This window comes from Saccoglossus kowalevskii, chromosome 18, assembly GCF_978046115.1.
Source record: "Saccoglossus kowalevskii chromosome 18, keSacKowa6.1, whole genome shotgun sequence".
NCBI lineage: Eukaryota > Metazoa > Hemichordata > Enteropneusta > Harrimaniidae > Saccoglossus > Saccoglossus kowalevskii.
In genome coordinates, this window is record NC_140658.1 from 18,627,089 (window position 1) to 18,640,527 (window position 13,439).

Genomic DNA, 13,439 nt, shown 5'->3' on the forward strand with positions numbered 1-13,439 from the left:
GCATTTTGTCACAGAAAAGTAAGATATCGGCAGCGGTAAATACCCGTAATTTCCTCGCAATGCCGTCAGCTGACAATGTTACGGTGGTTGTAGCGCCGGAGTCGTAGCATTAGCCCCAACTTTAGTTTTGACACAGTGATAGAGGGACTGTGGTTTTCAGATGCCTTCGTAGAAAACAATGTTGCCATTGTCGATTTAATACTTTCATCATATTTTGATAACTCGCAGTCTCACAAACTTAACCAAAAAAATTGTTCTATGAATTTATGAACTGACATTGGTACAAAACTGACCGTACTTGTTGCGGACAAAATGTACCAGTTCGCTCCATGGATAAACATATTTTACTGACTATGCCAAATATATATATAACGTAAGTAATTTATCCTAAGAAGCTGCTCATTAAAATTCTAGTGCATTTTTCCCCTGTTCTGTTTCAAACATTAATTTACCATATATATCACAATAGAGAGGGTTTATGGTTATCACTTGATTCACATTTAAGTACAAAATATAACAAACCATCACATCTGTAATTAGTTCCAGATAAATTGAATAACACTTATAAATGACATGATGTAAATAGATTTGTGAAACAAATGCAAGTTTGTTTTTTATTAGCATTTACATGTACAAGACTTGCAAAGAAAAAAAATCGCTGCTGGAATTCTTAACACTTCGAAATATAACACTCAGTATAAACATGGAGCTCCATAGTATACATCTTATTTTTTTTCCTACTGAAACCAGGCTGAAACAGTATTGTAAGTAAAACCTAGGTCTATCTTCTTTGTTCTCTGTTGTTTGTTTTCAGTGGGGGTGTTAATGGGCAGTTAATCTGGAGGTTAGGTTCAAACCTACTACTAATTTGCATATTGTAGGCCTAGTAGGTCTGAATAGGGCAGGTCTTGTTAACCCAGGTTTGACCCAGGTGTTTGAATATGAGATCACCCCTTATTTGTTTAAATGAGTACCTGTGTCAAACAGCGCCCTCTATTGGTTACTTACACACAGTTGAAATAAGTGTTTTATTAAAATAAATTTGGGTAGTGCTCCCATGACTTATTTTGTTGAATCAGAGTTTAAGACAAGTTACGTTAAATTTTTGTGTGTTTTTTGTTTTGAAAGGAGATATTTTTGACTACATGTGATTTAGTATTTTTTGAATTATTTTTTTTTTAGTTTTTTCCTTTTTCAAATTATGTATGATATTCATAGAACAAAATCTCACTTTAAAAAACAAAAGACTGACTTGATTTTAATTTGTTTTAGTGTGTATGGGTGCCCGTTGGCTGCTAAGAAACGAAAAATCCCGCAAGACTTCAATGAACCACCTCGTAAACTGAAACGGTTACCAAAGAAACCAGGTCAATGCACTGAAGATGAGGACAGTTTGGCTGAGGTTTTGAACGGAAGTGATGCAGAAGAGATAAACTCTACCAGTGATGTGTCGTCACTGCCAGATGAGGACGTACAGGTAAAGTGTAGCCGACGAGCGATCGTGAATCTCCAGAAGCTCATTGACAATGTTACGGCCGAAATTGACCAAACTAAGCAGGCTGAAACTGGTGACCAGGACGAGGAGAACAGTGACAGCAAAGAGGATGACAGCGAGGAGTCTGAAGACGCAGAAATGGAAGGATGCGATCCGCCAACCCTGCATAAGGAATTAGCCTTTCTCAATCAGGAGACAGAACTCTTAGAGGAGGAAGAAGCGCCCTCATTGGATGTTGCTATGAAAAATGAAAACTGTCAGGTCAAAGCTCAAGCTACACAAAATGATAACAAGGAAAACATAGAGGAAGAACAAGATGACAAGAAAGACGATAAAGATGAAATAGAAGATTCCGAGATTCTTGGAGATGACGAACCAAAACTAGTTATTGATGAAAATCTTGAGGAGGAAGATACCAAAGAAGACTTAGTTGGGGAATGTGTTGGGGAGGAAAATGGAGCAGATACAGTTGCCAAGACGGAAAATATTGTCGTGAAAGAGAAGATGGGGGTTGACGTGCTCAAAGAATTGGCAGAGCAGACATCTGAACAAACTTCTGAAGAAACCATAGCGACTCTCATCAAAGAAGAACCTGCTAGTTGCCATGATGGTGACAGTGACAAGGATGCTGAGAAAGAGAACCAGTGTGAAACTGGTAGTAGTGAGGACGATGAGACTGCAGAGGTTGCCGTAGCAGCACTGGAGCAACTGAAAGAAAATATTGTATGCTTGAATGAGGGTGTTATACCAACTGTTGATACCACTACAGTTACAAGTTCCACCATGGATACGCAAACCACCACGGTCGCCACGACAAATTTAATCGCTGCTGTTAAAGTGGAAGCTGATGATCCTGATGTGATTGCGTCGATAATAAATGAAGTGAAACAGACGCCTTTACAAGTACTGTCAAGTACCTCTGCTGCAGCCACCAGTCTGATTAACGGTACTTTCACTACTCTTAATAAGCCAGTCAGTTTGTCATCTCTGGTTAACTCTTCAATCGGTTCATCTATAACATCAACCCATTCAGTGACCAACATCAATAATAACAACACTACTTTCACAAAACCAGGTAAGCCAATATTATTCCATACACCAACTTCTTTCGAAATTATCTTTTTTCATTATTTATTTCAGCGAGAAGAATTGATTTATTTCTTTATATTTTGTTATGCAAATTTAGCAGAAAGATATTGTTTAGTTGCTTCAGCATTCAATTACGTGTTATTCAATTCATGGTGTTTCCTGATTGGTCGGTTATTTGGGTGTTAAAATTGGCGTGCCAATCAGAGACAGGTAGACCCTTTTTTGGAATTCAATCCAGGGAATGATTTGACCATGTGACCGATCAATCATGGGTTCGCCATAACAACCACTATACTACAGTCAATGCAAAACTACTTTCAAGATTGTGTCTGATTGGCTATTCAATATTAATACCTAACAATCAGACCAATCACAGAGCAGCTTGTTTGTCAAGGAGTTTTTTCAATATATCAGATTCTGTGTCTGTGTTTAGACTCAGATGAGGCAGGGAGAGTTACCCGAAACACGCACATCATTTAGTAACAAGATAACATTATAATTGCCATGGCAACAATCAAATACCATGGTAGTGATATGGCAAGAGCATTGTGGGAACACTTGTAATAGTTAATTTTTCATTGTACAGAACATTATCAACTTTGTTTCATTTATAAAAACAGTGCAGCTATTTTGACTGTCGGGTCCCTTGTGATATTATTAAAATAGAAAAAAAATTATTTTTATATTCTTGAAAATTGTTTTATTTTCAGTATTCACCGCTCTCTGTGAAGTGTGACATTTAAGTCATAAAAGTAGCCTATTATAGTTCATTACAAATAAAACTCTGTTCATAATTTTCACCGTTTGATAAGATTTTATCGCAAAGTTTCCAAAAATCACTGACATTTTTGTTGTAAGACAGCTGAGACTTTTTTACCGTTACATTAAGAAAATTTAGCGATATTCACTGAATCGTGAAATTTGTAAAAATGACTCTTAAATAATTAAAGCTACTTGTAACATAACAGCTTCAGTACGAAATCATAAATTTCCCCTCTGATTGCCAGCTCTCACTAAATATAATTTTTATATGCACGTAACTGTTAATGATGAAGATAAACTTGTTTCCCATACGTCACAAACCAAAAGAAGGAATTAAGTTGTACTGTTCTAAAAAGAAAACTTTTAAAATGATAATGCAAAGTTCACAATGGCGGCTTAATATGTCACTGATGTATCAAGAACCAATCATAACTCTCCTCCTGTTTTAAGAACCAATCATAACTCTCCTCATGTTTTAAGAACCAATCATAACTCTCCTCATGTATTGTACTCATCCCTGACCGACTGTTGACAAGACCCCTTAAGTTGGGCATTATTTACCCTTGAGTGCCTAAGACCATATGTTGTACACCATTTATGCTGTGGTTTAATTACCATACCATAACAATATGCTTGCTGCGGCTGTCTAATTAGGCCGGAAATCTATTGTTTGTTACAAAAGTTTGTGGTTGAGTTCTTTTAATAAAAAGAAAAACATGTTTTTGTAAAAGATGCAAAGGATGATCAGTAATCACCAATGAAATGGTTTGTGCATGATTTGTCATCGGTGTGTTGCACAATAGCCGGTCTTGTTACTGCTGTTACATTGTCACACTTTTTCTCTGATAGAAAAATTAATATTGAATGCGGCAGCGAACCAATAAGTTGAATTTGTTTTTTCATAAATTTTGCATCTCACAACTTTGTTTCTTCAAAAGGGAAAAATATTGTTTGTTTGTTAAAATTTGGTGTGTGGCTGGCTGACGACATAATCCCTCAACTACGATAATTACTACTACTGGTAATTAATTTTAGTCCAAAGCTGATATGTAAATCTAGTCACTGAAAATTTTGCCCAAGCCGATATTTTTTTAATTTACTTTAATATATTATAATTCCTCAGGTTGGGGATTTTTAATTTTTTTTAAAAAAGAAAAAAAAAAAATCAAAACTATATGTGTCGTGTTTTGTTTGTTTTTTTCAAAAAGTTAGGGGAGCATATTGTGCCCACTAGAGTGTGATTGTTTTATTTTTTTTTTAAGAGGGGTTGGATTACTGACAAGCTTAGTTGGTTAGTATTTTAAGTTGATGACATATGAGCATATGGAGATTTAAAACTTATAGTAAGAGAGAGAAAAAAATTGGTCGGATGAGTTGTCAGGCTTGTGCAGGGCTCTATTGTTGCTTGTGTAGCGTGCACCGTATGGCCATATCAATTATCTACCAATTTTAGAGCGGTGGATTGCCGGCTGAAAAAAACAAAAATACGGTCTAACTTTTCTTTCTGTGATTGGCAGTTGCTAAGTTGATAACTAGACATATCGGGTCAGATCGGCGAGTGGTTAGGATGAACTACGTTGCCGTCAAGATGGAGATGGATAACGACTACGGTATTCGTGCGTATAACCGTTTTTTAGCCGCGTGTGATGAATTGGGACTAAATGAATGTGAGCTTTCATTTCTCATAATTTAAAATATTTATTTGTCTAAATTTCTTTTACTGTGCTAAGAACATTTTTTTTTTTTTGGATTGATGTGTATGCTTATAAGACTAAGAATATTGCCTTAACAAATAACTCTTTAAATAAAAAAAATTCTGTTGAGTCAATACCCAAGTTAGTTAGATTAGTATATTATATTATTTATATTGTATATTAGTCTGCACTATTTTAAACCCCGCCAAATATCCTGGCGAAAAGTGGCAGGATATGTACATATATATATGAAAAAAAGACTGACTTTTGTTTTAATGTTAAATATTAAACTGGTACCACCAAAAAAAAGTTTAGAAGGGTTTTTTATACATTTCTACTGAGTGTGATAAATGATAAATCAAGTAGATCGGGGATTATACATAGTGATTCCTGGTCATGTATGTATGCCAAGGCAATGGACATTTTAGTACTTTAGCCATGTCCTTGGGAAAGCATTATGGCTTGACTTAAATTGAGCTCTATTCTAAAGTGCAAAATGGTACCAGGTATGATTTATTAAAACAATCTCTTCAGTTTATTGTACTCGCAATAAAACCATTCGTTGTTGTATCATATTGATTGATAATTTTTGACATTAATTTTTCTGCACAATTTCAAAAAAAAAAAAAGATTTAAAATTTTTTTTTTTGGCGGGAAAACTTGTGGAAAAATGGTTTTGTGTTAGTACTGTATGATGATGCAGGCTCTTGAACTCAACTTTCGTATTGTTTGTTTTGAAACATTTTCAGTATTAGCCACTTGAAATGCTTGCTATTTCACAACTTAAAGCAATTGCATAGACGTTACATTTTATAGAAGTGTACTCATCCACAAAATAGTTTATAATCTGCACTTCCTTTCTGTGGTGGATAAGTTTATATCGCAAAACTAGGCGTTGGGGTGTTCCTTTCGTCACATAAAACGAACTGATTAAACATGCGGAATTGTTATTGAAACGGACATCGATTGCGTTGTGTTTTCTTGAGTTGAACAGACGTGAGGTATAATTCAAACTGGTTTATTTATACTCAGCATGAACATCAATACGTTGTACAGCAAATACTTCTTGGTATAAAATATAGATCGTTAAATAATAGCTTCATGAGGAGTTGACATCGTAGAGAGCATAGAAAGGAGGGTGTGCATAACAAGCATCAAGTTGCGAAGCTACCATAGAAGGAATTACAGCGACGGCCTGAATCGGGCTTCTCACAACAGTGCTTTGCCTGGTTAATGTAGTTGTCAACGTTAGAGCGGCATTTGTCTCGGTGACAGCTAATCGGAGAAGTGCTAAACACGTGTTTGTACTCTAGAATATATCATGCCAAAAATGTTCCAAAAATAAAACAACGCTAATGATTGGCGCATACAAACGAAACATAACTCTGTCATTCCATATTAGGAGTGACACGCGACTAACACGAGGCAGAACTTTGGTGGGAATTTTGGGCAGTAAACAGACAAGTTCTGCGAGAACGCAATGGGAAACAATGTAGCGAACGTTTGGATATAGCGTCACGGTTGCTACAGAAACCATTATAGTCTCTCAGGGCTCAACTCGTGGTTATCAAAACAATGTCTGGAATTACAATCTAACTTAGAGAACATCATAAAGAAAGTGAAATTTTTTCATGTTAGATAACTGCGTGCGACACCTTCACAAGGTTCGAACAAAAATAGCCAAATTTTTTAACTAAAAACTGAAAATTTACTAAAATTTTGTCTGTTGACTTCAAAATTAGAGTTGTTTTCAGAAATATTGAAGAATATAATAAAAAAAAGTGTTGAAAAGTTTATATGGCCTTGATTATTGTGCAAAATTAACTGATTTTGTGGTTATTTAGGCAAACAACATTGCATTCATCTTGCTTTTATTTTTTGGAGCAAAATGCAATTCTTCTGGAGCTAAAAATGGAATAATAAAGTTTTATTGATTTCAGATGTCTGTTCGAAAAACGAACAATGCATGGTTTTGATGATTTACTCACCCTGCCATGTGTATATCGTTTACTGGTAATTTGTTGATTGGCTGTTAAATTTATAGAATTGTCAATTTCTCAGCTGTATAGATATAGTACATTGTTAATTTAATTTGATTCATTATTTATAATATTTTAGTCCAATTGGATCATACATATCAGATTTAGAAGTTAGTTATTAAAAGTTGTTTGATGAAATCACCCAAAATATTTAAATTGCCACTTGATAATAGCAAAGCTTTCTCTGAACGTTCACTCTCGTTTTATCAATATTTTTTAAATTCAAAACTGAGTGATGTGGTTTAGAGTTATTTTTGATTGAAATGGCTGAATGAGAAATAAAATGCTGGTAGCCCGTTTATTATTTATGAATGTTATTTTGAATATGCCTTTAAATCATAGCAACATAGAGCTCAATTGACGTAAAAGAAAAGCTTTTATGAATATTTAAATTAAGATTCAAGATTCAGGACGGAATGGCGAAACCCATCACCTTCAAAAAAACAACAAAAACCTCTCCATTGTACCAAATAAAAAAAAAAAGATGCAATCTGCTGCCTGTAATCTCCCACTGTGTATAGTTTACTTTTATCACACCTGTTACCATGGAAGCCACAATAACTTTGTTATGTTTCCACAAACATATGGTTACCGTATCGATCACGCTTCAAAAACTTTCAGCTCCAAAAATTGTATGGAACATAGAGAAAGCAGTTTAGATTTTCAATAAAATTGTCTTTATTTATAGCGGACGTTTGGATGTTCTATTCATATACATATTGCAGGGTTGTCTTTCTATAACATAAAGACAATGCATTGATATAAATCATACATATACTCTATTTTCGCTGAAGCAATGAATCGGTGAAAACAAAATCAATTTAAAATACCCTTTTTCCTATATTTTACTTTTCCACTTGTCAAAAGTAAGTGAAAATAAACTTAAAACAAAACAGTCGAATGTTTTTTCAGGGAAAATTAATTTCTGCTAAAATAAAGAATTTTACAGTAACATTGATCGGTAGTTTTAGTTTCCTATATTTTTTAACAATTAACACTTGGTGGGACATCTCCATTATCACTTGTCAAGGTTGGAGAATTCGTCATGCAAATACTTTTCATGCATGATGCGTACTGTAAAACCACTATTTTGATGTTTTGAGCATATTCACTGTGTCAAATATGTCAAGGAAACAGTGAGTTTTATTGTTATTTTTAGTGTTCACATAGATTTAATTTATTGGATTTTACTTATCAGCGAAATTAAAACCCAATGAATAATTAATGCAATTTCAGTATATCCTGTTTACAGTGTCTATTATTTCCTTATGCAATCTCCAGCCTAGCATCGAGATAGAGTAAGGTCTGAAAAAGCTGGAAAGAATAACATCAGGAAAGGCTGGATGGATGACAAATTACTGTAGTTTTTCACTAAAATTGTAGTTATTCTGAATTGAACCTGTTCCATAACTAAAATACACGTAATCTTATTTTTGGAGAAAATATAAAATTGTGTTCATTGCTGCTTTACTTTTGGTAGTTTGTATCTGGTACTTTGTGAAATCGTTGTCAGTATAGTTTCCGTTATCCCCATTCACCTTGATCTCCATTTATGCCGTTAATATTACTGTGTTCAGAGATGGAGGTACTGTTCACTCCTGCCACATTAATTTTTTCTACGGTCAGGCCAGACTTTTATTATCCCTTGTTTCACGAACCCACCGAATGAACAGGAGCTGAAAATGAAATAAAAATAAAATTTTATTTCAGCGTAATTTCTCGCGCCCCCGCCGTCTTGTAAGCGCAAAAAATTGCTAACAAATATTATTTTTATCTTCATTTTTTTAACGCCCGCCTTATAACAAATCCAAGTTGCATTTCCGTGGGAGTATCATGATCAAAGTACTGAAGTCTCGCACAGATGAGAAACAAGGTTATACATGGAATTAAATTTTATTTCATTTCTTCTCTCCGATCAATGATCTCACTTACAATTCTTTGAGAATCACACAAATCTAATGGAAAAAAAGAATTAATTTTAATTTTTTTCCACCCTCCTCAAAAAAATTGCCTTATAAAAACTCGAAAAACAAGAAGTAAAAAAAGTCTGGCCTCACAATGGCTATCTTCTTCACCAGTCATTTGTATAATTGTAACTGTGTTTATTTTGACCAAATGGACTTAATTTTTCATTGGATAAAAGTTTTGAAATTTTTGAAAAAGTAGAGAAAAAATGTAGTGTTTTATTAGTTCTTTGCACTAGCATCATCCTGCTATGTTCTGTAACTAAAATTTGAACAGTTTATGAAATTTATAGTGAACTAACAATTCATTGAACTATATTTGGCATTAAACAATTTTATAATAATCCAATCTTTCCAGAAAATCTCAAATTTAACCAAAAAAGAACAGAAAATCTAGAACAGAAAATTTGGTTATCAAATGTTGATGAATTAGAAAATTTATTGTTTTATCTTTAAAAAAAAGGTAACTATGGTAACCTAGAAGCATAACGAGTGAAAACTAAATAGAACATGGAGGAAGTGAATACAAAATTGTCAGGAATTCACTTTCAGAAGCCCTTGCCATCCTAACATTGTCCAGACAAATATAGTTTACTCATTTACTGTTGTATTTGCATGCATTTTAATGAAATAAACTTTTCTGTTCTTTTCTGCAGTTGATGGAATGATGACTCCAAACAAGATACCTACTCATCAGTTACCACCTCCCCCCATGTCTGAAGGGAAAGAAAGCAAATGCCCCACTCCTGGTTGTAATGGGCTTGGTCATGTGACCGGACTATATTCTCACCACAGAAGGTAAAGTTACATTTATTATAGTCATCTTAGATGAAAATCATACTAGTATTTGCAATGGCCGCAAGTGTTTTGCAAACGTGTACATCATAGTGTGCGGTTATACGAGATACCGAACAATATGCTAGAAGACAATCAAACAGGGGTATCATATTTGCTCTATTAATAACCCAGGTACTTGCATAAATTATAAAGATGCTTCTGTCGTACTTCTAATAAAGCACGATACGCAAGAAGACAATGCACAAGAGTAGACAAATATCACGTACTGTCTGAGTAACATACTTTTGCCGTATTCTTCAAATAATTGTGTATTTCCGATCCAACTGATCTGTGCATGACGCTATCTACTGGAGTGCACTTGACTGGGCTAAAACATAGTTGCGAAAAATAAAAACAACCTTTTTGTGTTGCTCTTTATTATAAAATACGTCTATTGTCGAGGAAACATGACATCATCATTCTGTATTTTACAGTTCTTAATAACATGGGATGTAAATAATTTATCAAGATACACCCATGTATAAAAAAAATCTTCATATCGTCCGATATTGTATTGATTCATTCAAGCAATGTAACAGATTAGTAGTGTACTGTACTCTGCTCTAATCAAAACATATATAAACTAAGAATTGTATCACCATTACACTACCAGACTTTCTAACCAAAAATTTTTCTGCACTTTTTCTCTTATATTCTTCAATATTTTTGGAATTGAACCATAATTTTTGAGTCAACAGACAAAATTTGAGTAAATTTTCAGTTTTTACTCAAAAATTTTTTGCTATTTTTGTCCCGATCTTCTGAAGGGAAGTGCAGTCTATAAACGGGACTTTTTTGTGAATTTGTGATAAAAAGAGGGAACTTTTGGTGGGAAGGTTAAAATATGAATTATTTGACCATAGACATCCATCTGTCATTTACGTAAGTGTTACAATTAGAGCAGATATGGTATTTACACTCAAGGCAATAAAAAAAAGTTTAATCTGGAATTCATCGCATTATTGGAGTTACAATGAATTTCAAAGATGAGAAAAATTGTAGTAATTGTTTGAAAAAAATCTGGTTCTAAGCGTGTTCTATAGTCCCTATACAAGTGTAAGGATACTGATATAGTGAGGTGATCATTAAACTGATAAAACTACAATAATTGTCAGGCTAATGTGTATTCACCTCCAGTTGTCGTGGCAACTGTCTATTTTGTGTTAAGATAAAAATTAATGATTCATCCTCAGGTTGTTTAAAAGTAATAAATTTCACACCAAACACTTTATTGAATATGCAAATTGTTGTATTCTTTCTGTGCTTTTAATATTGCCGTGTTTTTTGTCTTTCTGTTTTCATGTTAATATCATTTATCTGCAACATGCATGTTCTTAGGGGGAAATAGTCACATGACAGTCATGTGACCAGTATTGATTGCATCACGAATAATAAATGTAATTATTTTTGTTACAGTTTATCTGGCTGTCCTCATAAGGACAAAATACCCCCTGAGTGTAAGTTTGACTTCTGTTTGAATTTTGCACTTCACAAACTGTCCTCTTCTCACTTCTGCATGATATGGTCTTCTCAATTTGTTCCTCAAAAATTCCATGTGCTGTTTTTTTCTCACTAATTTGTTAATTTCCATATATGGTTTTGGCTGGCTTTAATGGTTTCCATATATGGCCAGGTGCATGATGGTATTGCCTTATATGGTCATGTTAATGATTACAATTATTCATAGTCTTGCCATCTGAGTCTTTTGTGATGATTTAAATATAATAATTCTGTTTTACAAATTAAAGTTAATTTCACTTTTGTTTTATTTTCAGTGTTGGCGCAACATGATCATGTTTTAAAGTAAGATAAATCGATATTTCATTTCCTCGTTCTTTTCTTCATTCTTTTCTTCTTACTGTAGGTAGTAGGAGACCTCTGTCTTTGACATGTGATATGTGAAAAATCAGTGTATGTTTAGATTAACATAAGCATGCTGTGGTTCTTGTAGATCAGTTTGTAAATTCAGTTTAGTTTAAATTATGTGCATCATAGTTCACGCAAGTCGACCTGAAATTTAACGTTTGCTATTAGTTTTTTGATTAACATAAGGGCAACATGGTTCTTGTTGATCAGAATTTCAGTGTATTTTATTGGTTTTTAGATTAAATTAAGCAGATGTATCTGGATTAGGAATTAGCAAACCATTGCTTGGTATATTAAATGATATATTTATTTTTACCACTAATCTAAACTTTTCTGTTCATTTAAAAAATTTTCATGACTTTGTCTCTGTACGTTATTCAAGATGAGATTGAAATACTCAACAGGTTTAGTAAAATTCAACTAAAGTATTCGCGAAAATCGACCCACACATTTGTTGGTGGTGCACGCTGACCTGAAACATTATTTTTGTTTAGGCCTATTTCAAATTTAGGCTAAAACTGAGGACTAGAGCCACTATGTTTATCTACAGTTTATTTATGTCATTGTTTTGTTGGTTTTAAGAAGCATTAAGAGAAAATACGTTGAAATATACTGGCACAGCAATCGTAGTCTAATACTGTAAACTGATCAATTCATAGTGTATTTTAGGTTGGTGCTTAGTTGATTTGCAAAACAACAATTTGTTTAAACAAATGTCTATTAAAATAATTTTTCACACACTGTTACATCAACCGTATTGCTATTAAATTGACGACGATCTTTGGCAAAATATTAAAGAAAAGCGTGAAAAAATTTCATCGCCAATATTTAGAAATATAGAGGGATAGCTGTTGTTTGTGTTGTAAAGATGGCGTGCTGAATATATTAATGTTGATAAGAGAAAGCATTTACAGTTGAAATGCAGTTCATATTAGGCCAACAACAAAAATTGATGTTGTTTTTGTCGTTTGCATCACTTAATTATTTTCTATTTTTTTCTATAACAAGAAGCACATTTTCTTGACATATTTGTGATTACACTGTAGCCTCGTTATAACGAACTCTTTGGGAGGCATGCAATTCGTTTGTTATAGTGAAATGTTCACTATAATGAAGCACATAATACATTGGGTTTGTTGTGAGCGGGGGACATGTTATGTGTTCATTATATCAGGAAATTCATTATAAAGGTGTTCATTATATTGAGGTTACAGTGTATGTAGTAGGATGAAAATTACACAAGCTTAAAGTCAAGTCAGTTTCTTTCCATAGGTTAACAAGGCAGGAACAGAGTAGTTTTTTCCCCTAAACTTGAATGCATTTCTTCACAGTATTGGGGTGTACGGTATAAGCATGCTGATGAGCAATTTGTTGACTGGGGAGTTCTGTTTTCAGATTACTAATGACAAGACAACTTGAGAGCTTAAGAGATTAAGTTATATAGCTAAGAAATTAAGGTTTTTAAGAGCCCAACTTTCTTTGCTTTTGACAGCCAGGAAGCTAAGGAGTTTGCTTTTACCAGCCAGGCAGGCAGCTGAGGAGTTAGCTTTTACCAGCCAGGCAGGCAGCTGAAGAGTTTGCTTTCAACAGATAGGCAGCTAAGGAGTTTGCTTTTACCAGCCAGGCATCTGAGGAGTTAGCTTTTACCAGCCAGGCAGGCAGCTGAAGAGTTTGCTTTCAACAGATAGGCAGC

General features: G+C 34.0%; 1 protein-coding gene across 3 annotated transcripts in view; it reads left to right on the forward strand.

Moving 5' to 3' along the window:
• LOC100313656 (myelin transcription factor 1-like protein) overlaps positions 1–13,439 on the forward strand; it is a 69,615-nt gene that overhangs the window by 36,088 nt on the left and 20,088 nt on the right. For all 3 annotated transcript variants that reach the window (XM_085492650.1, XM_085492649.1, XM_085492651.1), the window contains 4 exons: positions 1,273–2,570; positions 9,700–9,841; positions 11,297–11,337; positions 11,656–11,683. In XM_085492650.1, the coding sequence (XP_085348776.1) occupies positions 1,273–2,570; positions 9,700–9,841; positions 11,297–11,337; positions 11,656–11,683 (1,509 nt within the window). The remainder of the gene's footprint in view (positions 1–1,272; positions 2,571–9,699; positions 9,842–11,296; positions 11,338–11,655; positions 11,684–13,439) is intronic.